Below are 27063 nucleotides of genomic sequence, written 5' to 3'. Positions count from 1 at the left end.
CTTTACATATTCTCATCTCATCCTCTTTTTTTATATTAGTTGATTTAGCTAAGATGATGAGATGAGAATATGTAAAAGAAAAGAGAAAAGCTAATATAAAAATTAAGAAAAAAAAAAAAAAGGACCTGATTTAGCTCTACAACAGTAAAAAGGATGCAGAGTACTAAATACGTCAAGGGTTTTAAGCTGCACTGACGCGTTGGACAGCACTCATCAACTACTTGTTTGACAAATAAGAGTGGTGGCTGAGTCGTCTTTCTTTCTCTCTCTCTTTTGGAGATTACAGGTAAGAAAAAAAGCAGGGAGAAGTCCAATCGGTGTTTTTTACTCCTCTTTTTATTCCTCTACGTTAATTTTAATCGGAGTTATTGGAAATTTGAAGACTTTGTTAATCCGAGGTAGATTTTCTGGGATTTTCCATTCTGGTTTGTTGGATACTTGCGATTATCTGGTTGTTTGATCAATTAAATGTGCTGGGTTCTGGTGATTTAATTATAATTATCTTAGTAATCGGAGACGTTTTACAAGAGTTTAGTCTGTCATCAGATGGGGCATGGGATCGGATTGTTCAGGTTTATATAATCTTTTAGATGATCATTTGAAGTGGCTGTTGTCTGCTTTGTTTGATGTTTTTCAATTCTGAATGTTTTCTCTGTTTCAGCTTGTTTTCATTCTACACTCATTGGATTTATTGACTCCAAGCACGGAACGTTTATGAAGTTAGATAAGATTATTGTTACAAAGAATTTTATTTTTTTTTTAAATTGTCTTTCTTATAGTGTTTTTACTTTTTACATTACGTCGAAGTTAATATTGAGAAAAAGTCGGGCTTTCAGATGCATTGTTGACTTCTTGTTGTATTGGGTCGATTGTTGTTTTGTTGTGGTACAACCATCATTAAGTACTTGATAGTTTATATTAGTCCTGGAGAGTACCGTAACATTTGGTATAATTTTGAATAATAAGTTCATCATTATCAGGACTTGTGAAAGAACCACATAGAGCTTTTGAGTTAGATGCTCCAGATTCTTGATAATGATTTGGTTTCTAAACATAGTAAGTCTCAATTTGCCGATGCTTCTATGACTGATGGATGAAAACTTCATTTGACCCTATGCAGGTGTTGAAATTTTATTCAAAATTTGATGCTATAACTGTTGACGATTTGATCTATAACATTCTAGTCATGGGGTCTGAAGGGCCACCGGCGATAACAATCCATGTGACAGGGTTTAAGAAGTTCCATGGAGTTTCGGAGAATCCAACTGAAATCATTGTCCGCAACCTTAAGGAGTACTTGAATAAAAGGGGTTTGCCAAAAGGCCTGATTCTTGGAAGTTGCAGCATCCTTGAAACTGCTGGCCAGGGAGCCCTTGTTCCTTTATACCAGACATTGCAATCTGCTATAAGTTCGAAAGAATCAGGATCTTCGAATTCCAGAAGAGTTATTTGGGTTAGTTATTCAGGTGTCTCATGTCTGTCTTGTATTTCTGTGTGATGCATAATGTTCCTTATTGAAGTTCAATTTACCCTTTCCATTGCTTTGACCTTGAAATGAAAGAATTGAGCTTGTCATTAGTTTTGCCATGTTTTTGTTAAACTAGCATGACCCATTCCCCAACTTAAGGTGGGGAATGCTGAGGAAATGTATTCTAGAAATGGCTTTTCAAAACTCCTTCTCTTTCTGCATTGTACTTCTCGATATTGGATACTTTAATATATATACTTCATTTGAAGTAGACTGAAATTGTTTCTATTATTTACTGCATGCACACAAACAGTCTGAGAAGATATCGTAACTTATATAGAGCACTGCAATTGTCTTTCTACTGAATGTTCTGGCATTTTGCATTGCAAACTTTGTGAAGTGTATTGCGCTTCAAACTTGGCCACTTCGTTTTTCCTTTTAGTTTTGGCTTTTTAGCCTACATAAATAAATGGGGACACAAATTTTCTTTTTTGACGCTACTGAGCACCTAGTGTGAAATGGGATTCATAATTGGTCCAGTTCCTATATGGTTTGACAGGAGTTCATAAAACCTTCGCATTGATAGTGTTCTCTCTTCAACTCTAGATAATTGGTTGAAGTTGCACTGTTCAATCAAGATCCTACTACAATTTCAAATAATAATTTAATTCATCGAAAGACTATGCAAATGTTGTCCCATAAACATGTTCTTGGTGCACTTTGGAGTTATTAGTGGCGCAACAAGATTTACTAAACTCTAAGCATAGTTTTTCCTTATGCATCATATTTCTTTCTCATTCTGAGAAACTTCTCTTCAGGTGCACTTTGGAGTTAATAGTGGCGCAACAAGATTTGCTATTGAGCATCAAGCTGTTAATGAAGCTACTTTCCGTTGTCCTGATGAGATGGGATGGAAACCTCAGGTTTGATGTGTCCCAAAAGTATTTTCTGTGGTGCATGTTAATTTTCATCGTATTCATCTTCCATAACTGTTGGAGTTTAATTGTGGCTATACATATTTTGCAGAAAGTACCAATTATTCCTGCAGATGGTGGAGTTTCACGGATAAGAGAGGTAGAATGGTTCTCATATTCTTGTATCATAATTTTCTTTGGTTTTATGTTTTAGTGGAATATACTATTCTGTTGCTGAAAAAGAAAATGAATCTCTGTGCAAGTTCACCTCCTATTTATGGCGTATCTGGTTATTATGAAAAGCACTCGCTATTATTGGCTTTCATATGCATGCTGGTTGCTCAGTATCAAGATTCTAAATGTTTTGAAGCCATTTGGACTTTGAAGGCATGTTATTTTTCTGCCATAGGTAGAGGAGCTACTTGCATACTTTTGATTCTGGTAGGTTGAGCATTGTTCAGTGTGATAAATGGCAAGCATCCCAAGTTTTTATTTCCTGCTTTCCCTATTGTTTTTTGACACAGTTTTAAGTTATATTTTTGATATAAATTTTTTTGTCACATCCATCCTTCCTACTTATGCCTTGTACTCTAGGTTTGTTATATGAATCTTAGTTTTGTTTCAAATTCATCAAACTCAAAATTAACCAAACTCGTCTGTCAAATTTTTGAGAACACTAAATTCTGGAATTCAAAGATTCACTGGTCACATGGGAAATGGCACCCTTTGTGTACTCTCTTATAGTCATGATGCTATTTGCTTATCTTCCTCTGAAGTCTGAATCATTGTCTTGACAAAAACTCGCTTATTCTTACTTCATACAGACTTCTCTTCCTGTTGAGGATATCACTAAGTCCTTGGCAAAGCAGGGTTATGTGGTGATGACCTCTGACGATGCTGGTCGTTTTGTATGCAATTATGTTTACTACCATTCCCTTCGCTTCGCAGAGCAGAGTGGAACCAAATCACTTTTTGTACATGTACCTCTCTTCACGACCATAGATGAAGAAACCCAAATGAGATTTGTTGCTTCCTTGCTGGAGGTACTTGCTTCTTTACAGTAGCTATCTAAATGTTGTCTGCTGACATATCATGTCCAGGAGCTGAAATGCTTGTGCTGCTGTTGACCATGTTGGAGTTGGCAGGTGCGTTCTTGCAATCGTAATGCTTTAATAAACAGATAAGTGTGTGTCAATGGAAAATTGTATTGGTGGCACATTCTTTTCATATATTTTGATGTTTCTGAAAAAGTTTCAGCCACTTCTTGAAGGGCCTTGAAATCTTCTTTGTTAATTAATATATGAATAACGCTCCAGTTTGCTTTTGTCTCAAAAGACATTGCTCCTTCATTTCGGTTTCTTAAACTGGTTACCATTGTGAACTTTTAGAATTTCTGCCGAAGTTCTTTTTTTCCGGATCTATTGAAGTACTAAACGAGAGTTATAGTAGAAGCAACACTAGGCAGCGTGATTTTTGGTTATTTGAAAGAAAAGTAAAGTGTCGATGAGTGACGATACCCCAATCATGTACTGATCTTTGCACTCTCAAGTAGCTTGGCCAACTATGCCACCAGCAGAGTCACTTTCACATTGACGAAAAAACTCTTACTGCCTGACTGTGTACTCTCATGTATTTCCATTTTTGCTCTGCTTCTCTGTTCCATCATTTTCAGTTTGTCTAGAATGGGCATTATGTTTTTACAAGTCACCCATTGGTGTTGTAGGAGAACTTGTTTGTGGGGCTAGCAGCCTAGCACTTATGGCATCTGGCATGCCAAAAGTGCAATTGATGCCTCTACTGTGGGAGTTATGGGCATGTAGCGACTTTTGATCTAGAAGTAGAAGTTTCATTAGCTCCCTATGGTCCCTATATCATGGGGAAGTGCCCACCATATTAGATATACTCAACCAAATAAATCTCAAAATTACCTTACTGAGTTAAAAGCAACAGTAGCATTAATCTCTTAATTTAGTTTCATAGAACTGAAGGCTCTTATGTGATACAGTTAAAGCTTTTCCGTGGATGGCTATCAATATTTGTGCTTTATACAAATCGTTGTCAACACTGATTAACATCATTCTGGTCTGCCGGTTGAGGGGTTCCCCACAACAAGCAATCAACTGGTGGAATGGTGAGTGTCTGAATGGTTCTGTATGCATTCCAGCAAAATGGGTTTGCCACAATTTGTCCTTGAGCTGGAAGCAGCTCTATATTGGACAATACAAGGTTATTGCATGGAACTGAATCACTGCAGGCTATATGCATAGGTGGACTCCTCACATCATATGTCCCCTTTATGTTTGTGTAAGAAATATCAGAAATGAGAACTGCACTGGTTTGGTTACTGCAGTTCTTGGTGAGGCAGTAATATTGATCTATCATAATTGGGTTATGAACTGTCTCAACAAGGATGTTGTCAAATGTGATCCCAGACACCATGCCTGATCCTCCCTGCCATGTTTTGATCCGAACACCATTGTCGGAGTGCTTGATGACTGAGTCTGTCACTGTGATGTTTGACACACAAGCTCGAGAGTTATGGATCCCAAGACTACCAATACTGCATAGAGATAGATAGATAGTTTATGTATAGAGGAGCTTTCAAACTCTTTATTGCAGCACTAGCAGAGTTGGTAAAATTAAGAGTCAAGGGAATAGGCCTCTTTTTAGAGTTGCCTAACTCCACTCCCACTTGCTTTTCTGAGAAATGAAGAGATCAGTGAATGAGTTTACCTTATTCCATGACTTGGACCGCACGTTATGTTCCTCATATCAACATTATAACAGCCTGCTCCAATTGATACACAGTCATCACCTGAAGATCAAACAACATAATCCATGAACTTTATGAAAACCAAGGAGTGGAGTTGGTGAATGCAGGGTTTCTGTTGCAGTTACCAGTGGAGATGAGTGAATCATAGACCTGCACATTGTTTGTGTTCTCTATGTGAATTCCATCAGTATTGGGACTCTGAGCAGGGGAATTGATGCTGAGTGATTCTACATGAACATGTTGACAGTTATCGAATCGAAAATGGAATTGAGGGCTGTTCTTGATTTTCAGTCCTTTGACTGTTAAATGCGAGCTCATGAAAAACTTTATGGCCTGCATTAAAGGTTGAATTAGTACATGGAGGTAGGTATTACTGACTTTAAGAACAAAAACTAGAAAATTTACTTATGCTTTTGACTTACCACAGGGCTATCACAAGGACTGGATAGCGTGGTTCCCTTTACTCCCTATTTAATTGACATAAAAATGTCAGTTAAAGCTATCAGAAAACAAAAGGTAAGCAACTAGGATTGGAATTGACTTTACTTTGTGAGGCTTGCAGGGTAGGTTCCACCATTTCTCTCCTCTACCATCCACAACACCTCCTCCTTGCATTGACATTCCATTGATTTTATAGAAAACCAGCCATTGTCGCTTGCTGCTTTTTGGCGGCCATGAATCAGGTCCTTCTGGTGCCATTACTGTTCCGTCAATCTTCTCGTCACCAGGTCAAGAGAACCGATCAGTCCTTTCAAGTTTCAACCCAAAACAGAAACAAAAAAACTGAAATATTATGGTACTTATTGTTTTTTTATTGACCTGAAACACAAGGCCACTTTTACATGGTCCTGTAAATATGGAAGGTTGTATGATGAAGCAATGGCTGCCCGGAACAAGGAGAACTGCCGAGTCAGCTTGGCAAGCTGTGTCCCAAGCCATCTTGAACGCTTTAGTATCGTCGGAAACACCATCACCAACAGCACCAAATGATAGGACATTGAAAACCCTGATGGTGTCAGGATTTATTGCATTGTAACTAGGACTAGAAGCCTCAGGTGCAAGGGTCGGAGGCATTGAAATTTGAGAAATTGTGTCCAACAAATGCCTTTGCTTTGTAATTGTATGGCCATGAATGGGAATAAAGTTGCAGAATGAGGAGACAAAGAAGAGCATGCGAAAAGGAAAAACTTGAGGGAATGTCATGGTGAGTTGAGGGATTTTAGTGGTTGAACAGGACAGAATGTTGGAAGTTGGAAGAAAAAAGAATATCAGGCTAGTTATAGAACAAAGAGTCTATGACCGACTGTACATAATCCTATTCTGGGCCTTTCACTAGGTGTAGCCACCACTTCCACTCCCCATTTAAGTACAAGGAACCAAACTCAAAACTTTGCCATTTTTGACAGCTAGAAATGGGACTGAAAGAACCCACAAAGACTTAAAACCAGTTTCTATGTGACCACTTGAGCACTAGAAGGAGAACAACAAACAACTTGCGAGAGAAACTTAAGCAGATGAAGTCACTTTTTATACTAGGAAACTAATCCTTAGAGGAAGCTACTTTTGGTTTCACAATGTATTGGCATGAGATGAGACCGACCAGTAGCAATATAGGGGTCAGAGTGGTTCTGAATATGGGCATCCATGTTCTTCCCATTAGTTTTCACTTCCATTTTTGTGTACAGCTTTACTTGTTTCACAATTTGGTGGCTTAAGCTTTGGTTCCAGAACCCATTTTTGTTTTGGGAAATGTACGGATCATTTTAGAGATGGCATTAAAATGGATCACCCATTGGAAGAGGTGGAGTTACAAATGGCTCACCGACAAGGATATAATTCTTCAAAGAAAAAATTGCCTACAAAACCAAATAAGGAGAAAGAAACGCATAAGAGAGAAGGAATCAATGGCTATTTGGCTCCACCATCTCATTAAAATCTTATGAATGCAAGCATCAGGAACCAGTGAAGGAAAACATGATATCATAACATGTTTCAGCAATACCACAGGAATATGATTTTACTACATTAACTGTTCTAGATAACTAAAGCCACACTCCTCGACCTGGAATGCCCGGCAGGAAGGGTACCTCCAATCAGCAGCCTCAGTGGCAATTTCCATGCATATATTAGTTTTTACTGCAACGAGTGTCCACCAAATTGCAAGGGCATGTGGCTGCCATATGGGTCTACGTCAACAAAAAATTGGCAACAGTGAGAACTAAGAAGCTTGAACCACAAGAGAATGAATACAGAGATACTTATACTCATACTCTGCAATGTACATGCTGTTTGGAAGCCTAGGGTTTTAACTACTCTGACAACCACACATGAGATGGATAATAACCAAAAGTTGTGACGCACCAACAGTCGATGCAACAGAAAGAACAGAGAATAAATCAACTGCAAAATCGTACAAAAAAAAGAGCAATCACTTGCCAATTGTAACCAATAACACACAACAGTACGTATCGGAGGACCTGTAGTGAAATTTATAAGCACAACGAAATTGGTTTCCAACCAAAGTAGCATACCTATCCCCAGTCCACAAAGGGAAGAGGTGGATATCCACCCTCAGGAGGAGGCTTCAGTGAAGGAGGAAGGTTGCCCCATGACATTCCCATGCTATCTCTCACCACATCACCTTCAAATCATAAACGAGGAGACGGTTAGCAGGACAAAGAGAAATAGAAAATTGTACATGTGTGTGTTCTATCATGGAAAATTTAACCCATAATCATCTTCCGCTACTAGCCAAAAAAAAGAAGCAAATTCCATGTCAACAACATCACTGACTAATTCTACTCAAAACAACGGGCTCCATGGCTAAAATTACACAAACATAAATGAGCAAAGCTGTAATACACTAATAATTTGAAGTATCCTGTATCGATCACTGACAACAAAGTTCTTATTCAACTTAATATGTTTATACATTAGTGTATCTATATGAAACATCTATTATCACTCAGGCCTCAACCATCAGTGAAGCCTCACAAACAACACAATTCGCACTTACCAGGCGCAGAACCTCCACCCACCAACTGATTCCCTGAAACAACAGGCAACTGAATGCTACCAGTAGAGCCTGATAAGACATTAAACAAAAGAATTTTACTCAAAAAAAAAAAAAAAAGGGGCTTCAATTAAGAAAATAGATAGAAATTAAGTTTCAATACTAAAATCTATAGTATTAGCTAAGAATTCATACAAATAAATAAAACAAATTTCACCTCTCGCAACTTGAGCGGTGCTGTTGTAGTTGTTGGGATGCCAGTATTTGCAAGAATCGCCATATGGGCAGTATCCCTATCAGAAGAATAATTCAAAAAAAAATCGACTTTATTCACGAGAAAATCAGAAGCAAACGAAAGAACAATCAACAATTAAACACCATGTTACCGTTTTGAAAAATCGGTTGCAGACTCCTTTAGAAACGAAGACACTACTACCATCGTTGGTGGGGAAAGACTGATTGGAATCTGCAAATAAAAGGTGAGAGCTTTTTTCACATCATAGGTATACGTATACGTCTCGTGTGTGTATAGACGGAGAGGGAGACAGGTGGATGACCTGTGAATTTGAAGGAGTCGTACCAGAGAGCCTTGGCTTTGAGGTGGAGAGAGCTCTGAAGATGGCGTCGGCGAGAGACTGGATTGTCTTGGAATTCTTTGTCGCAGTAATCGCAGTAGTACTTACCCAACGGCATCTCTCGATGGAAAATTAAACCTTGTGGCTCCGTCGGTGGTGCTAATCTTTTTAAATCAAATCATCATTATCATAAGCCCCGTCCCTTAAATAATAAATGGTCTCACTCTTTGTTTACTCTTCTTCAAATCCGGTTCATTTTTTCTTTTGGTACGCAAGGAAAGGATACAACCAAATTATCAACATTTCTGTTAAATCATTTGTGTCAAACTCTAATAAAAAAAGACAATATTTCTCACAACAAGAGATGACTCGATTAATAATTGACTGAGAGATGATTCGATTAACAATTGACTAAGTTAGTCATATGTATGTCTAAAATTCAATTTCAATAAAAATCATATTTCTCTTTCTTGTTTTTTATGTTGAGAAGAAAAACGATATTCCCTTAATAATTATCCTTGTCTGCCGTTACAAATGGAATAATAGAAACAGGACATTCCTCCAGAAACAAACCATCCTCAGAAGCAGATTTTCCGAGTTTGGCTAACTCATGGGCCACCATATTGGCCGACCTCCGTACATATTTCTTTTAAAAACAAAAGACTTAACATTTCCGTCAAACTTTGTAGTAGTATGGATATATGTGGTCAGCTCAGCACCTCAACTTCAGCATTTTAGTCCAATGCTCTGCGGAGCTTGAGCTACAATGCAATTCTTAACAGAACAACAATTTCAACTAAAAAGGGCAAACCATAACAGGCAGAAAGACCTGGGCTTCACCAGCCAGGTAGAAGAGCACCATCACAGCCAAGAAAACCATACTCTGTCAATCTAGTCATAATCAGAACCGTATTCCTCTTCCACAAATACCAATCCAGATAAAACATTTAGATAAAGTTTCTTTGTCTGCTACAACAGGTTACAATCTTTGATTACACATAGGAACAACACAATGACAATACCCGTAGAGGCAAGGACAATCATTCAGTAGCAGCAGCATGTCCCTAATTCTGCTTACTCGATACATGGTGATACAATGGATACACAACAGTAAGACAACAGATTTTTCATAAATAGAGTAGACAAACGTGGATTCCATTTCAGAACAACACTAGCTGGTTTGTCACATCATACTCATGAACCAAGAAAGGGGCACTGTTTCCTTGCATGCTCCGGTATTAATTTCACCAAAATCTCCACTGGGACTCCCTTCAATTCTGTATCAACAGCAGTAAACACCATTCCGTGAGGAGGTATGGGGGTTATAAACCTTGCCAACAAACAAGTGTTTTTATAATGATTCTTACCATGGGATTTAAAGTTAAATAGTGGTGGAAGGAAACGACCATTCGGCAGGCGGGTGTTCGGGTCACGTAGCTCATCAAAGAAAGGATGGGTCAAAGCATCTAACTGCATCAAAATCAACAAATTAAATTAATTAGAAAACGAGCCAGTAGGAGAAGCCTTAGCTGCAGGTCCCATGGAAATTGTTTGCCTTATGACTTTCATGTAGTAGCACCAGAGACTCAGAAGAAGCATTTAAACTACATCAAGAAGCAGCCAAATTTTTGGGCCAGTACATCAAAATCAGCTACAAGGCAAAACAAATCAATGGTACCAGTAGCTAAGATGCTACAATGAAACACATCCAGCAATAAGATGGGTACAGCTGATATTAAGTCGAAAGCAAATCAGACAAACCCACTTCTCTTGAAAATGATATTTCCCTATCAACCTCAGTCTCGTGTGAAATTCACAAAACATATGACCAGAAAATCATTCCCCAATCTGAACTATGTGACAACACCCAGAAGTGCATTGAAACTTGAAAGGATATAGCAAATTATCATCCTCAAGTCGTTAAAAAAAACTCCCACAAAGACACTAGGAGAAAGGAAAGTCTCCAGAAAATGGCGGCATCCTTCCCAATCGCATACAACTATTTCCTTGAAGCCCATAACTCAGGATTTTTTTTGTAATGGAATACTCGGGAATAATTAATTCAATTATTATGTATAACATCGAAAGATGAGGATTGTCCCTATCTCACCAATGAGCGGCAAGGTTCATGTTCTTCAAATACCACAGATATTCATAATACATCTCAAATAGTGAAGCCCACAATATACTAAGAAAAATTAGATCAATTGTGCATCACATCAGAATATGAGGGAAAACTTAGATCAAGAGTGCATTAAATCAGAAGATGTCAGTAATCCCTCTTCCACCAACGAGTGGGGAGGTTCTGGTCCTTCAAATACCACTTATATTCCGAATGAATCCACCTGGCAAGGAAATGCTATACAAGAAGAAAACAGAAGGCTAGCAATAATGAGTCAAGGAGACAGATACTCACAGCAGTGCACCGTAAGTTAGGGGAGTACTGCAGTAGTCTTGAAACGATATCAACAGCTTCCGGAGGCATGCGCTTGTGGAATATCTAGTAATACAAAAACAAATTATGTCGGGGAATGATAAATTAGTCAAATGAAACAAAATGGTGTTTTTCTATTCACAATACCTTGTGCCATGGGTGAGCTTTAATCTGAGGGAACTTAAACTCGGTATAATTTGGGTTCATGCACTTAATTTCCTCCCTTGTTGGAGTACCCAGAACCTGCAAAACAAACATATTTTATTAGTCCATAGGCATATTCCATGATTCAAACTAAAGAAAAGCTTCCACTCGGTTATGATGATAACACATAATAAGCGAAACAAGTTTCAGCATCTACAAATACCTTGATAATCTCAACAAGCTGGTCTACTCCACTCTCTCCAGGAAACAAAGGCTGACCAACAAACAAAAGGCATTGTTAGTAAGCTTGTTATTATGACAAGAAACTGGAAATGCGAACAAAATCTTGAACATATCAACTATCCTACCTGCCCAAGAAGTAGTTCAGCAAGAACGCAGCCAGCAGACCAAACATCAATAGCTGACGTATACTCAGTAGCCCCAAAAATAAGTTCCGGTGCTCTGTAGTACCTCGAGCATATGTACGATATATTTGGCTCCCCTCGCACCTTATTCATCAAAACATCCGATTAGTATTAGACAATAGACAATTTTGAACATCAAAACAGAAGAAAACCTGAACCATACCAAAACCTTTGCACTTCCAAAATCACATAATTTAACCTGGTGAGTATGTGGATTAACCTGGACAAAATGAAAAATGCATTAATTACGACTTTAATTTAACATGATAACGTCAAACAGGATTAAGTATTATGTTTCTCTACATCGACACAAAGACTTGATAAGTAAAGCAGTTATGGACCAAGCCAAAGTAACTAGCCAAAACAGATATAGCTATAAAAGAGTTTTGGCATACCAAGAGATTTTGAGGTTTAATGTCTCGATGGCACACTCCAATAGCACGATGAATGTACGACAATGCCCGGAATATCTGTAAATATAGTTTGTCAGTATCACAGAAAAATTAAATTCAGACAGTCAAAGATGATACAATTCCCTAAGTTAAGGTGAAACTATCTTTATAAGAATGGTATAACAACTGTGTGCACAAGGCCCCCACAGTGAGGCAGGGTCGTGAAACGGCAAGATTAAGTGCCTTGAGGTTGTTTCTAGGGTTTGAACCTGTGACCCCAAGGTTAGGGCAAAGCAACATACAACTAGGCCACAGGCTTGCCTTTATAATTAGCTTCACACAGCCAACAAAATGAATGAAAGAAAGTGGAACAACCACCTTACTCATAAGGGGAGGAGAAATAATAACACACTCTGCAAGCTTATAAGTAATCTTCCACAATTTCCACATCGAAAATTGACCAAAAATCAATGAGAGGACCCTTAAATCAGCAATAATTTTTCTTCCTAGGCAAATATTACACCAAAAGTGTGCAGAGTTCAGCATTTTTATATAATGAGGACATCAAAAAAAATGATGCAGTTCATTTAAGTTCATCAAAAGTATACCTGGTAAGTATAAAGTTTAACATATATCAGCGGCATCCGCTGGTTCAACTTGTTGTAGTGCTTGATCACACGATGAACAGTTTCAGGAACATACTCAAGCACCAGATTAAGATAAAGTTCATCCTTCTCAGTTGTTGAGAAGAAGCAGTGCTTCAATGCAACAACATTTGGGTGGTCAAGAAGACGCATAGTTTGCAGCTCCCGGTTCTTGTACCTTTTATCTTGAAGAACCTTCTTAATAGCCACAGATTCACCAGTCTCTAAGCACTTTGCCTAAAATTTTGAAACCAAAAGATGGAATTAGAAAGTGAGTTACCAGCGCAGGCATAAAGTATGAGAAATGAAACCTAAGATCATTCTCAACCTCACAAAATTTCATACCTGGAATACAACTCCAAATGATCCATGACCAACAACACGCTCAGCCATGTAGCTTATAGTCTGAAATTTACGCATATAGAAATGCCTTAGAAGAACGTAAGAGGCATATAAATACAAAGAAAGAAATAGAATTCTTGAGCCATTAATTATTAGTTCTTTGAATATTTTCATATTTGCTGCATGCCCAACATATCCGGAGGAGCATCATCATTCCTCAGTAAAATGACGGATACAAAGGGAAGGAGGGTGTAACAGTAAACTTCCTCAATGCATAAATAACATTGATCACTTAAGAACTTTACAGAAGTCAACATGTACAACAGTAACTAACTACTATGAATTGGAAAAGACAAACAGCCATACCTGCTTTGGCTGGCCGTTTCTACCACCAATAGTTGTCACTATTATGTGCCCTGTCTCGGTACCATTACCATCAATTACTGTTGCTTCCATTTCCTGCACATTTAAGGAAACTGTGAGCATCTGGACTCTGGTGGCATATATCTAAAAATCACTAACACCAAGTAAAAGCAACAAAAATGATGATACGAAAAGGTGGTAGTGCTAAACAATAGCCTACATACTTTGTCATCCCGAATTTTCATGTCATTCATCTCCTCAGGTAACCTATCAACACCAGCTGTAGATTCTCGCAAACCAGAGGTAGGCGCCACGCCTACTGAAGCCATTTGATAGGAAGAAGATTCCTGCTCTCGCTAGTATTCCAGCTCGACAGTATTAACCATTTACCTGCCATGACTCAAAACACTAAAAAACATAAATTGTCGCTCACAGGCAGCATCAAAAACTACATGTGAATTGTTAACTTAAACGTGATGCAAATAAAACTCAAAAAAATTGGCTAGTGTATCATCTCAAACTTAAAAAAAAATGTTCTCAATGCTAATTACCCCAATGGCTATGTAGGTAAGAACCAGCGAGGCATAATACCATATATATCAATGCTCAAACTGAAGCTCCATGAGCAAATTGTGTATTTTTTCGCCAAAGAGAACTCAAACGTAATTACCCTCCCAAATTAACCAAACATTGGGACAATTACAAGCCATATTATAAAACTCAATACATATAGAATCAATGAAACTCCTCAGTCCTCACATCAAACTACATCGAATACTAAAACAGAGAACTCAATATATGATCACTATAAGTCATGATTTAGCACACCCAAACCAAACAAGGTAAACGTAAGTTATCAGAATATACCCATCTCACAAAAATCACTAACCACCATGCATTCTTTGTGAGCAAGCAAAAGAACTATAAACCTTATTTACCCAAAACGGAATTCCTTTTTCTTCCAAGAGGAGCTTTTTAAACCAACAGCACAATTAACAAAGCAAAACAAGTACTAGCATTACATACACAACTTCCTCTAGCTTTCAACAATTAAATTTACTATCACACAAAACACACAAGTTTAGCAAATAGAACTAACATATGTGAAATCCCTTCCCTCATGTCTCAAGGTCCAACGCAGAATCAGCAAAAAATTACAGATTAGACATTCGAACCCAAATCCCTAATAAAATCCAAAGTTTACACATCAATATCTAACCTTCCGCATAATTGAAATGCAAAAGGCAAAAAAATAGACAGGAAATTATGAAAACGCCAAAACAGAAAAACCCAGAGATCCAGAGCAACTACCTAGTTAAATTCAACCCGATCCAGATCCCAAAACGAAACCTTCAATAAAATCCATGAATGAACCCAAAAAAGATAGATGCTTTTTCTACGCTTCAGAAACTGGAGAATCAGAGTGTACCTAAGGGACCAGAAATCCTGGAGACGAAGATAAAACAATTAGAACGGCAACGTCCGGGAGATCAGAAGGCGGAGACCACGGAGGACGACGACAGATCCATTTTTCCTAGCTTTGGTGCTCCTATTTTTGCTGCTTTTGGTTTGAGGTTTGGGTGCTATAATGCGCTGGAGATAGTCAAAGTACGAAAACCCTGTAATAATTTTTTTAATATCTATTTTTTAAACATAATTTTCATTATTTAAAGACTAAAATTAAAATGTATTTTACTCGTTTGACCATTCAAAGTTGCTTTGTTTTGGGTGTTTGTGGGTAATTTTTGAAAGCTTTAATCTTTATGAAAGGGTCATGATTATTATGGCAACTGTTTGTAGGGGCACCCACATGGGAAATAAATGGTCGTAGTTTTCTTTTTTAGGAGTAATAAAATGCTTGTTTTTGTTGAATAATATCCTCAATGGAGAAATCCACAAATACAACACAAACAAAATTACACTTTGGTGGTGGTGGTAGATGGTAATGACCCTAGTTAACCTGAAAGAGAGAGTTGATCCATGCAGACAAGGAGAAAGAAGACCAACTTGAGGGGGGAGATAGGAAAAAAATTTAACCTTTAAGGAAGTTTCGTGCTCCAACCACGTTAGTTTAGTTATATCTCTGAGTTTTAAAACGAATGTATGTTATTAAGTTTGACAATTCAAATTTCAAACCAATTTATAATTTTTTTTCTTGTGATTTTTTAAGTATTATAGATTTTTTGCTCACTTCCAAGAAAGGACTAAGAATCCATTTTCATCCGAATGAGATTCCATCCAATCTTTACCTACCTCCCAATTAAGATAAATCCCTGATGGGGCTGCAGCCTTCCCAAGAAGGCCAAATTGAATGGACCAACTACTCTCGTTGCAGTTTTGGCGCAATGACGTGGAGGCCTCATCTCATGTAGTCATGTTAACAAAAATACATACTTCAAAGTTGAAGCAACCATTTACGTCTTCCTTGCCAAGTCGTCCAACCTAACCAATCAAACAACCATTACTCTCTCTCTCTCTCTGCCTCTCCCTATCCAACTCCGCATTAGTTGTTGTTGTGGTTGGTGCCATACTTATCGTCTCTTCCAGGCAAAAGTGCAAAACAAACATTCTTCCTTCCTTTTTTTAAAAAAAATTCCTTCTGTAATTTAGTTCCTTCTCTAGTTGTCTTTGTTTATATCGCCGGCTTCGGGGACGATCCTATATTGAAGATTTGAAATCCTTCTGTTCTTCGATACCCACAAGAGGTAAACTTTATTTGTTGCTTTGCATATAGTGAATTGACTTTCGATGTTTTTTGTCTTCTGAGATCACTAGAGATAGACTGTTCATTTGTTTTCGAGAATTCTGGATTGGATTTGAAGTAGTTGAACCTCGAGAATCGGAAATGGTAGAGTTCATTACCTCTTCTTTTCCGTTGCAGAGACTGAATTGAATTGATCAATCAAATGGCTCGAAAGAAGATCAGAGAGTACGATTCCAAGAGGCTTCTCAAACAACACCTCAAGCGCCTCGCAGGCATCGACCTGCAGATCTGCTCTGCTCAGGTTCCTACCCTACTCATATGATATGCTTGATTTTTCTTTTCAGCTTGAATCTTAACTTGTTCTTTCTGTTATTTCTTAGACATGAATGTTTGGTTTGTATTGCTTGTGCTGTGTAGGTTACAGCATCTACCGACTTCACCGACTTAACAAACAAAGAACCATGGCTTTCATCTACTAGATTGGTTGTCAAGCCTGATATGCTGTTTGGGAAGCGTGGGAAAAGTGGCTTGGTTGCTTTGAACTTCGATCTAGCTCAAGTTGCTGAATTCGTCAAGGCACGCCTTGGAGTTGAGGTGATCAGAAATTCAGGATTACTGCTCAAAGTTATCATTTTTATCTCTGTAATTTCACTTACAGTGCTGCCTGAATGTCTTCTTCCTTAGGTTGAGATGGGTGGCTGCAAGGCTCCTATAACTACATTCATTGTTGAACCATTTGTTCCTCACGAGCAAGAATATTATCTCTCAATAGTCTCTGAAAGGCTTGGATGTACCATCAGCTTCTCAGAATGTGGGGGTATTGAAATTGAAGAAAACTGGGATAAGGTGTGGCTGTTGTGTTACAGTTTTCCAATAGTTTCTCTGCTTCCAAAACCCTTTACTTTTTCACCCTTGCCAACCTTTATCTTATTATTGATTTTTCAAGATATAGTGATGTGCATTCGATCTTTTATTGTTACAGGTTAAGACTATATATCTTCCAACTGAAAAGCCTATGACACTTGAGGCTTGTGCTCCATTGATAGCTACACTTCCTTTGGAGGTGAGTTTGAGCATATCATGCCATTGAGTCTTGACAATGTCATCTGTGCAGTTTATATATCTAAGTTCCTTAAGAAATACAACATACAGATTTGTGTTTTTAATGAAGTCTAAATTCATGTACTTTTAATGGTATTATATGCCTAACCTGCCCTGATTCAAGTCAATGTGGTGGGCTGTCTTTATCCTGGCATCATGAACAGGAACTCCTTGGTTTTAGCGTTTAGGTTCACATTGAGAAGAAACAATGACAAAATATATTTTAGGAGAGTGCTTGCAACAAAAAAAAAAGTAATAACAAAATGGAGGAGGATACAAGTTAACACGTTCCACTAATCCCGACGCATTAAATGGTGTTTAATCCGAGTGTTCTTGTTGCAAATGGAAAAAAGCTATGGTGATCAGTGGATATCTTTTGCATGTTCCCTGCACACTTTTGACACATTTGTTTTCCATGGAGGCTTTCTCAAGTATTTTACATTCTTCTCATAAGTGGGATGTGTCCCCCTCCCCCCACTTCTTCTTGTCTTTCTTCAAATCTTAGAATATGCTAGTGTGTATGTTTAGATGTCCACCGTGTGATGATTATAGTTTGTATTATACAGGTTAGAGGAAAGATTGGAGACTTCATAATGGGTGTCTATGCCGTATTTCAAGGTATGTAAAATTAAGTGTCTTAAAGCTGATCCTTCCTTTCTTTCAGTAACCATTTAAGATCACATGGTGCGCGGAGAAATTTATAATGCAAAGTCCGACCTCTACAAAAATTGAGGGAATAATTTTGTAACTTCCTTAAGTAAGCCAAATTATTGAGGATCAAGTTCATGTAGGTACTGGTTTAGATTTTCTCGGGAGAAGTTGCCGTCTTTTATTTTTATAGAATTTTCATTCATTATTCACACTTGTTTTGGGCATTCTTGTGTTAGCGCTACCTGTTTTTCATCTTCTCCATAGATCTGGACTTCAGCTTTGTAGAGATGAATCCGTTTACTCTGGTAAATGGGGAGCCATATCCACTGGACATGAGAGGAGAATTGGATGATACTGCCGCCTTTAAGAACTTTAAGAAGTATGAATCAGTTCAAATTTGTTTTTCCAGACACACTCGGTTGATGAAATTATACAGTTTGTACACATCTTTTAATGCGTTCTCTGATTTACGGACTTTCTTTTGTTCTATATTTTTAGTTGGGGTAGCATAGAGTTTCCACTTCCTTTTGGAAGAGTTTTGAGCCCTACTGAAGGCTTTATTCATTCGTTGGATGAGAAGGTGATTGCATATATGTATATCCTACATCATATGTTCATATATTGTTCATTCTCAGATTCCCTTTTAATCCATTACTCAGTCATGGAACTTGAATGTGCCCATGCAATTAATTTGATTCTATCATTGTATTTATTGGGTAGACAAGTGCATCCTTGAAATTCACAGTGTTGAATCCAAAGGGGCGTATCTGGACAATGGTAGCTGGAGGTGGTGCAAGTGTTATATATGCTGATACAGTAAGTGCCTTGACATATCCTACAACCATCATTATCCATATCTCATCCATAGCTGATAATTTACATAATAAAGACATTTGTACTGTGGTTCACCAGATGTTTAGGAGCTAGTCATGTCATTTATGGTATTTTTCTTCTGCCGCTCCTTTGTTAGGTTGGAGACTTGGGTTATGCATCAGAGCTTGGGAATTATGCTGAGTATAGTGGAGCTCCAAATGAGGAGGAGGTGTTGCAGTATGCTAGAGTTGTTATTGATGTGAGAAACCAGAAGTTCTAACATGATTGGCATTTCATGATGTCTGGATTTCTGTTTGATTCACATCTGTAATGGACAATATACTCTTCATGATGTTGCAGTGTGCCACCGCTAACCCTGATGGTCGTAAAAGAGCCCTCCTCATTGGAGGGGGTATTGCTAACTTCACAGATGTTGCTGCTACATTTAGTGGGATTATTCGAGCATTGAGAGAGAAGGTATGCTTTAGTTGAAATCATTCAAAGTTTCAAACTGCATATCAGTGGACTGGTCAAGTGCTTTATATAATTCTCCACGTTTAATTATCCTTCCATTATTTTTTTTTTTTCCCTGCTAGGAATCTAAGTTAAAAGCTGCTAGAATGCACATTTATGTTCGTAGAGGTGGTCCAAACTATCAAACTGGTTTGGCAAAGATGCGTGCTCTTGGAGAAGAGCTGGGAGTTCCCCTTGAGGTGTAAATTGAAAATATGATTCTTTTGTATTCAGTGGATTTGGTTCTGCATCTAAATGGCGACCAGATCATATTATTTGGGGGTGGGTCTTACTAAATCTGGTACATTTTGGATCTTAATTTTGTAGGTTTATGGGCCAGAGGCCACCATGACTGGAGTCTGCAAGCAGGCCATCGACTGTATCATGTCTGAAGCATGAGATCATATGCATCTCTTTTGTTTGTCAGTTGTGTTGCAAGGTGTGAAAATACAATCGCAAAACACTTCCTTGGAAGGCATAAGCTGGATTGGATTGGATTGGATTGCTTGGATTTTGAAACATTATCGCAATAAGCATGTATAATCATATGATGGGGTTCCTGGCAAGCTCTTTGCATTTTGGTTCCTTAGTTTACAAATAGATGAACTCTTCGCAACATGCAGTTGTACTCAAGTCAGGCTAGTTAAAGCTTAACTACACGCACCAAATAACCAACATTAGTCTCCCTTCAAATGCAACATAACATTTGCCAACATATCCACATTCCACAGTCAGCTCTCTGGATTGTTCTGTTCTGTTCAGTTCAATTCTTTCTACCCAAAATGACAAGCCCAAACCTTGCAATGGGCCTCTATTATTTTTTATACTAATGGGCCTCTTCTAAAAGAAAGTTGATGGGGGCCCAGACAGATGTTCGCATTTAGACCAAAAACCATTCGCGAATCTCAATTCTTTCTTGCTGCTGCATATGCATATCTACGATGAACACAGACCAACAGAGCTCACATTCCTATTCAGACCGATTTGAGAATCAGAGACTGTCAACGATCCTTTCTTTCTTTCTTTTTTATTATTATTATTTTCCATAACCATACATAGACATAGACAAAGGCATGGATCTCAACCAGGTGAGTGACTCATCTCCCCCATATCCATCTCTCTCGTATATGCCAATTCATTTCTCTTCTTTTCGATGTTTTTGGATTGTGCGCATCTGTGAATTGCCATTCATCTGATCCTTATTCATTTGTGTGGGGCTCTATTATTAGATCTGGAGGAATTTGTCGCTTATTACGATTTGCTTGTTTACGTGATCGATTGTTACTAAGTTCTGCTGGATGTTGATTGATTCTCTTTGTTTCGCGCAAAAATAGTCGGGAAAATTTGTGTCTTGGAACTATAATTTGGAGGACAAAACCTCTGCTTTGTTTTCATCCCATTTTGTTTTTGATGCTGATATCCAGGTGAAGCCTCAAATCCACAAAACCTAACAAATTGGGCAATCTGAATTAGTTTAGACTTTCAATTGTTTCCTTAATTGCTGAAGAAACGATCGAAAGGAGAAGAGATTGATCATCTGTTAGAGTGTGGCTTACCTTATCATCTGTTACTGCAAAGCACTTTAAATGGCTGATAAACAGCCTAATAGCCTATATATTTGTAACCTACGGCTTCATGAATCAATTAGTCAAATATACTTGTTAAACCTTGTTTTATATGGTAGAATAGATTAACACTTTTTACAGTATTGTAAACTTGTGCTTCCTTGAATAGTCCATTGGTCTATTTGATCACCACCAAAAGAAGTTGATGATAGACTGATAGTGAAGTGGAGATTCCTCTTGGAATTCTATGTGGTGACACTTCTGCATTCATGGCTTGATGATACATCCACAATGATGCCTATGACATTTGCCTCGTAGTAATTTGATTACTGTAGCTTTTTTTCATTGTGTGAAATCAAATGCACGATTTGGCTGTGTTGCCACTTATCATCCCTCTGAAAAACATCCTTTTATCTGTGCAGCCTCCAGGTGAAAATTATGCTAATCCGAAGACATGTTTCTTTCACGTTCTCTTCAAGGTACATTGTCTCTCTAATTGTGTTTACAAAATTTCCTTATGTGCCCCTTCAATATATAATGTATTCCCTTGTTTTTCTGCAGGCAGCGGCTTTGGCCTTTTACATACTCTCTGCCCTCTTCTTTGACAATTTTGTTATCATCTTTGTGGTGACTGTCATTCTTACTGCTTTTGACTTTTGGGTAGTCAAGAATGTGAGTGGCCGCATTTTAGTTGGTTTGAGGTGGTGGAATGAGATAAATGATCTCGGTGAGAGTGTGTGGAAGTTTGAGTGCCTTGATCAAGAGGTTGAATTCTGTATTCCTCATTGATACTCCTCCAGCTTGTCTTGTTATTACTTTATATCCATTTACATAAAATCTTTTTCATTGAGAATGTTAACACCTTTCATGGTTGCATCTCATCTTTTTTATTTCTGTTGTTGCTTTAGTCACTGGCCCGGATTAACAAGAAAGACTCTTGGCTATTCTGGTGGACTCTTTATCTCTCGGTAAGCAAATAGGATTTGACTCTAGCATGTTAGGTTTTTTTTAATCATATTCTTGACTGATCTTTGCTGCCTATTTCCATCACTTATGCATGAGGGTTCATGTAAAATAAAGAGATTTGAAAGGACATATCTAGATGTTACGTAACATCATCATCGTCATCAAAGCCTACATCCCAAACAAATGTGGGGGTCGTCAAAATAGTTTCTATATCTGACATTGCTTTAATTTGCTTTCTAGGCGATTGCTTGGATTGTTCTTGGAATATTCTCTCTCATCAGGTTCCAAGCTGATTATCTCCTGGTTGTTGGGGTTTGTTTGACCCTCAGTATTGCAAATATTGTTGGCTTTACCAAATGCCGTAAAGGTTAGCTTGCATTATGTTTATTTTCACTAGAAAATACCCTTTGCTCAATTTGAATTACTTACATGTATCTTCTTTATCTGGAACTTCGTGAATATTGAAAGTTTGAATGTGCCAAGGGAAAGTAGCTACTCTAATCCAATTCTTCACTTTTTCTTCGGCATATTCGTCTTCAGTTCTTGGTGTTTTCACTTGGAGTTATGTCAGGCTGATTGGCATGAAGTCAAATATTTAAGTTCAGATTGTGGAAGATAATGTGAACCTAAGATTAATTTAGGTTGCTGGTTTTGAATTTTAGCTTCTGAATGATCCAGGAATTTTTACTGTATTCATACCATTCACTGTGGGAAAATTTTATAAGCATTTGCTCTTGTTTAATTTTTCTTATTGAGTTCTGGCTTTGAAAATAAAAGTTTATACTCCATTTTCAGATGCAAAGAAGCAGCTTCAAGCATTCGCTTCTCAGACCATTGCGTCTCGAGTTACATCTACTATCCAGTCGGCATTCAGTGTTGTGTGAGCGTCGTTACAGAAGATGGAACAAAGAGGAAGAAATGAATTCGCAGAATAGATAACAAAGAAAGCGGACATAGCATTGTACAAATTTTGCTATTTTTGAGTCGGTGTTATGTTCGAATTGCTGTAGAGATACAGTTAGATGTTCTCTTTAGGACACTGGATTTATATGGATTTGTAGAATGAACTATGAAACAAAACTTATGGCAAACTGCATCTTCGAAGTTGCATAACCAAATGAGAGATCGGGCATAATTGTTTTTTTGTTTTCGACCATTCGTGTCAATCAATATCAGGCATCAAGACAATGTTCTAGAGGATAACTCTCACTATTTAGCCACCGCCTCTCCCACTATAGGATTCACACGAGAGCCACTACTAGCCAATATGGTCTTTTGGATTTTTATTTTTTTTAACAGAGATTTGGGGAGGGGAGGGGAGGGGATCGGATTGGAACCCATGATCTAATGGTGAAAGATTTTTCACATGCAATATGATTATAAATTGATGGAAATAACAATTTTGCGGGTCGTGTCGAAGATTTAGGGTATGTTTAGTATGCTTGTTTCAAACTATTTTAAAGTGATTTTTTGTATTTTCTAAAATCGAACCAAACGTATTTTTAAGGATTGTTCTCTATTTTGCAGGAAATAAAAGAGGCTTACCAATAAGTTTTCATCATAATTTTGGCAAACAAAAAAGCTCAGAAAGCTGGAAAAATAAAAGGTGAAGTTACAAAAGGGTCCTCAGCGATTTATTTACTAATCTCTTCCACGTAGACGTAATCCAAACCGGGTACTCAACTTCTCTCTAACTGCGAAGATGTTGCAGTGTATATTTCTCCTCTCTGATTCCGGGTATGAACCTCCAGATCTTCCGCTTGTTCTTTCATTCCTTCAACGTGATACAAAATAAGCCCCGATCAAAGGAATCGACGTTGTGTTTTTATTTTCGATCTTCAAGCTTTCTTATTTGGATATCGATGTACTAACTGTTGTTGGTATGTGAATCGAAATAATTGATGTTATATTGTATAGAGAGGTAATGCTCGAAAAGCAGCTGACTGGGCATCGAGTAGACCGATCTATATGTGCTTGGTTCTGGGATCAATCCATTTCTCAAGGTGATTCCTTCAAGGTACCCGAACTATTGGCAGACAAACTGTATGCTTACGTATTTTGCTTATGGTTATGTATATCTAGTCTTCAGTCCAATGAAAAGTAATTAATTTCTCAATTCTCTTTCTGGGTATTCTTTATATCGTTTTCTTTCACCGGTAATTTAGGGTGATTCCTTCAAGATGTCCCATGAAAACACTCATTCTAATTTCCATGTAATTCTCAATATTAATTCCCAGGACCTGAGATAATTCAAATTGGTACTTCGCATATCATGTAGTTCTTGTCCAAATCATTTAAGGAGAGGTATCTGATGTAGTTTATAGCCAATTCATATTTTCCCTATATTTTAAACTTAATTTTTTTGGATATTTTTTCCTTGGTTTTGTGTATAATTCAAGCTGAATTTTGTGTAATGATTTCATATTACATCAGTTTTGTAAAGTTCACATTGTTGTTTTCTTGTAATACATTTTGTTGCCATGTCAATAGCAACGACCAGTGATTGCTTCTCCAACACATTACCTTTTCCAAGTTGTTCGCGAGGGAATCACATTGTTAGCTTGCACACAAGTAGAAATGCCACCATTGATGGGCATCGAGGTAAGTAAATCAAGGTCATTTGCTTTGCCATTTATATTGTGTTCTGGCCTAAATTTGTCAAAGTAGTTAACTGTTAACTATTCTAGATTTAGTTTCTTTGCAGAGTGGCCGATGTCCTCCCTGATTATCTTGGAGGATTGAATGAAGATTTGATCAAGGATAACTTTATAATCGTCTACGAGGTACTTGGTATGCTTAATTTTACAATGCTTATTTTATTTGTTGTGGGAAATTTGTTATCAGGAGAAATATTCATAGACCTTGTCAAAGGGAACGTTTAAACCTATGTCAAACATTCATCCTCTCTCCATGTTATAGAGGATTTAATCTCTTGGAATGATATTTCCCTCCATTACTTTTGTATGTGTATCTATGGCAACATAATAGCATGGTGTTCGATTTTTGACTTCTCTAGTGTTCTAAAACATTCTTCTGAATGGAGAAAAGAGTCAGGAAAAGTCTTGGAGTTCGAACTTTCTCCTGCCCTTCATTTTCTCTTTAATGTTTCTTTGCATCAATGTTCTGTAGTGTTACTTACTTATATATTGTTCGAATAAATGCAAAGAGTAGTTTTTTGCCAATATCAGCTTTTGGATGAGATGATAGACAATGGCTTCCCTCTGACCACTGAGCCCAACATCCTGAGAGATGATTGCTCCACCAAATATCATTAGCAAAGTGTTGAGTGTTGTGACTGGTAACAGTTCCAATGTGAGCGACACCTTTCCAGGTGCAACTGCATCTTGCGTTCCATGGAGAACAGCTGACCCAAAATATGCTAATAATGATGTTTACGTTGACCTTGTTGAAGAATTGGATGCAATCATAAACAGGTTTGTTAATATAACTCTTTTCAACTTTGCTTCAAACTTCACCTTGGTGTAGATGGTTCAGTTCTTTCTGCCATTTCGATCATTAGAATTTAATCATTTTAGTGAAGTGCTGGGAGATTCCTCTGGTTAGAATATAAATACTATGCCATATGCATAGGTAAAAGGTAAACAACTTCCGTGCACAAGAAATGAACCTGTATGCGATATGCAGAGATAAGTTAGAATTAATTCATCTCTTGTGTATACTGTATAATAAATATGCGGTGGAATGGTGAATAAAAAGGTGACTAACTTATTTCACTTTCATTTCTTCTTCTTGTGTTTCACTACATAAGCATTGATGTCTGGTCTTGCAAATGCTTTGTTGGAGGTAAAAAAAAAACACCTAGAGTTTAATCATCAATACTTGAACCTGTAGCCTAGTGAGAGTTGCTTTATTGTAACCTTAGGCCATATGTTCAAATACCAGAAAGATACTCTCTACAATGCAGGGTCAGGCTGCATGCAGCTTACCCTTTCCCTACCCTGTGTCCTCTGCAGGATTCGTACGCACAGGAGTTGTTTAGCCTGTAACGATCAATAATGCTTCACAGTTTTTGTAATTGTTTTGATTCTTTATACAATGAAATGAACAAATTGATGGAAAGTATACTATTTTGTTAACTGACTTCTAAATGATAACATTTTATGTGATGGGGGTGCCTACATGTGTGAACGAGTACTGAATGCGGCTTTTAGGATGTCAATGTGAAGAACCTCGCTTGTTTTGTGGTTATAATCTTATTCTTCACACGTTGCTTAGCTTTAACTTGAAGGCTGCGGATTTTTTCCTTTTGTTTGCACTGTTCAGGGATGGCTTGCTGGTGAAATGTGAGATATATGGTGAAGTTCAAGTAAACTCACATATAACAGGTCTTCCAGATTTGACCCTTTCATTTGCTAACTCATCCATTTTGAGTGATGTGAGATTCCATCCCTGTATTCAGTTTCGGCCATGGGAAGCAAATCAAATATTGTCTTCCTGATGGGCAATTTAAGCTCATGAGCTACAGGTATAACGTCTGTGAGATATGGATATCTTTGTGTATTGATATGAGAAGACTATTTTGATCTTTGTTTCCTATTTCTCTGCAGGGTCAAAAAGTTGAAAATCACTCCTGTACATGTAAAGCCACAGCTAACTTCCGATGCTGGAACATGCCGCATCAGTGTGTGTTGGTTGGCATACGAAATGATCCAGGAAAAATTATTGACTCGATCACAGTAAAATTTCAACTGCCCCATTGCATTTTATCTGCTGATCTGACTTCGAATGTTGGAACAACGAACATCCTCAAGAATAAGGTACCTTATTCTCATTCTTGCTCCTTATTAAACTACTACTTGATAGATCTCATTAGTAGTTTTAACAAAGTAGGAATATGAAGTAGGAGAATGCATTTGCAATCTTCTCGTTCTTGAAAGTAGAATTAAACTTGTAATCATATATTGTTAACACGTATCTACAGATGTGCTTCTGGTCGATGGGACGAATCCCAAAGGATAAGACCCCTTCCCAACATTGGTGCTTGATGCAGGATTAGAGCGCCTTCATGTATTCCCAACATTTCAAGTGGGTTTTAGAATTATGGGTGTTGCTCTCTCAGGCCTGCAAATTGATAAATTGGATCTAAAGGTTGTACCTAATCGTCTATACAGAGGTTTTCGAGCACTCACCCGAGCAGGGGAATTTGAAGTTAGATCCTAATTTTGATTTCTTGTCCAGAGGACTTCAAATTCCTACTTGACCTTGAAATGAATATATCTTTTTTTTCTATTTTGTGTACTGT

General features: G+C 37.7%; 6 protein-coding genes and 1 pseudogene across 12 annotated transcripts; 4 read left to right on the top strand and 3 right to left on the bottom strand.

Annotated features, from left to right (window-relative positions):
* The first annotated feature begins 133 nt into the window (after positions 1 to 133).
* LOC120010714 (pyrrolidone-carboxylate peptidase-like) lies at positions 134 to 3702 on the top strand. 4 transcript variants are annotated; one of them, XM_038861520.1, is made up of 6 exons: positions 250 to 398; positions 1121 to 1453; positions 2287 to 2391; positions 2495 to 2542; positions 3207 to 3260; positions 3331 to 3702. In XM_038861520.1, the coding sequence occupies exons 2-6, from the start codon at positions 1187 to 1189 to the stop codon at positions 3382 to 3384; spliced, it is 528 nt and encodes a 175-aa protein (XP_038717448.1). In that variant the 5' UTR covers positions 250 to 398; positions 1121 to 1186; the 3' UTR covers positions 3385 to 3702. The 4 variants fall into 4 exon arrangements, with proteins under 4 accessions (XP_038717447.1, XP_038717448.1, XP_038717449.1 ...); XM_038861519.1 differs by having other exon boundaries at positions 134 to 286; positions 3207 to 3697; XM_038861521.1 differs by lacking the exon at positions 3207 to 3260.
* A 175-nt stretch (positions 3703 to 3877) lies between these two features.
* Positions 3878 to 6931, bottom strand: LOC120010711 (polygalacturonase At1g48100-like). Its single transcript, XM_038861513.1, has 6 exons — positions 5975 to 6931; positions 5702 to 5869; positions 5578 to 5622; positions 5281 to 5488; positions 5116 to 5197; positions 3878 to 4942 (listed from the first exon to the last, which is right to left on the bottom strand). Exons 1-6 carry the CDS (start codon positions 6356 to 6358, stop codon positions 4441 to 4443), a joined length of 1389 nt encoding a protein of 462 aa, XP_038717441.1. The 5' UTR covers positions 6359 to 6931; the 3' UTR covers positions 3878 to 4440.
* A 122-nt stretch (positions 6932 to 7053) lies between these two features.
* LOC120010717 (zinc finger CCCH domain-containing protein 3) lies at positions 7054 to 8935 on the bottom strand. 2 transcript variants are annotated; one of them, XM_038861524.1, is made up of 7 exons: positions 8726 to 8935; positions 8555 to 8634; positions 8386 to 8461; positions 8172 to 8240; positions 7687 to 7796; positions 7426 to 7555; positions 7054 to 7341 (listed from the first exon to the last, which is right to left on the bottom strand). In XM_038861524.1, the coding sequence occupies exons 1-5, from the start codon at positions 8859 to 8861 to the stop codon at positions 7687 to 7689; spliced, it is 471 nt and encodes a 156-aa protein (XP_038717452.1). In that variant the 5' UTR covers positions 8862 to 8935; the 3' UTR covers positions 7054 to 7341; positions 7426 to 7555. The 2 variants fall into 2 exon arrangements, with proteins under 2 accessions (XP_038717452.1, XP_038717451.1); XM_038861523.1 differs by lacking the exon at positions 7426 to 7555 and having other exon boundaries at positions 8726 to 8933.
* A 674-nt stretch (positions 8936 to 9609) lies between these two features.
* Positions 9610 to 15084, bottom strand: LOC120010713 (shaggy-related protein kinase alpha). 3 transcript variants are annotated; one of them, XM_038861516.1, is made up of 13 exons: positions 14799 to 15084; positions 13712 to 13877; positions 13491 to 13583; positions 13128 to 13187; positions 12747 to 13019; positions 12142 to 12216; positions 11910 to 11966; positions 11690 to 11830; positions 11545 to 11595; positions 11325 to 11420; positions 11160 to 11243; positions 10111 to 10213; positions 9610 to 10020 (listed from the first exon to the last, which is right to left on the bottom strand). In XM_038861516.1, the coding sequence occupies exons 2-13, from the start codon at positions 13814 to 13816 to the stop codon at positions 9938 to 9940; spliced, it is 1221 nt and encodes a 406-aa protein (XP_038717444.1). In that variant the 5' UTR covers positions 13817 to 13877; positions 14799 to 15084; the 3' UTR covers positions 9610 to 9937. The 3 variants fall into 3 exon arrangements, with proteins under 3 accessions (XP_038717444.1, XP_038717445.1, XP_038717443.1); XM_038861517.1 differs by having other exon boundaries at positions 13712 to 13895; positions 14917 to 15084; XM_038861515.1 differs by having other exon boundaries at positions 14917 to 15084.
* An 820-nt stretch (positions 15085 to 15904) lies between these two features.
* Positions 15905 to 19885, top strand: LOC120010712 (ATP-citrate synthase alpha chain protein 2). Its single transcript, XM_038861514.1, has 13 exons — positions 15905 to 16192; positions 16369 to 16492; positions 16609 to 16785; positions 16876 to 17037; positions 17174 to 17254; positions 17859 to 17910; positions 18208 to 18322; positions 18442 to 18523; positions 18664 to 18759; positions 18914 to 19015; positions 19117 to 19233; positions 19353 to 19469; positions 19597 to 19885. Exons 2-13 carry the CDS (start codon positions 16394 to 16396, stop codon positions 19666 to 19668), a joined length of 1272 nt encoding a protein of 423 aa, XP_038717442.1. The 5' UTR covers positions 15905 to 16192; positions 16369 to 16393; the 3' UTR covers positions 19669 to 19885.
* Positions 19886 to 20195: 310 nt separating this feature from the next.
* Positions 20196 to 22950, top strand: LOC120010716 (Golgi apparatus membrane protein-like protein ECHIDNA). The gene is made up of 6 exons (XM_038861522.1): positions 20196 to 20357; positions 21257 to 21313; positions 21396 to 21599; positions 21743 to 21802; positions 22041 to 22167; positions 22596 to 22950. Exons 1-6 carry the CDS (start codon positions 20343 to 20345, stop codon positions 22682 to 22684), a joined length of 552 nt encoding a protein of 183 aa, XP_038717450.1. The 5' UTR covers positions 20196 to 20342; the 3' UTR covers positions 22685 to 22950.
* A 456-nt stretch (positions 22951 to 23406) lies between these two features.
* Positions 23407 to 27050, top strand: LOC120010162 (annotated as a pseudogene).
* Positions 27051 to 27063: the final 13 nt, after the last annotated feature.

Source organism: Tripterygium wilfordii, chromosome 12 (assembly GCF_013401445.1).
Source record: "Tripterygium wilfordii isolate XIE 37 chromosome 12, ASM1340144v1, whole genome shotgun sequence".
Lineage (NCBI taxonomy): Eukaryota > Viridiplantae > Streptophyta > Magnoliopsida > Celastrales > Celastraceae > Tripterygium > Tripterygium wilfordii.
The sequence above is the reverse complement of the archived record's forward strand: the minus strand, read 5'-3'. Positions and strand labels throughout refer to the sequence as shown.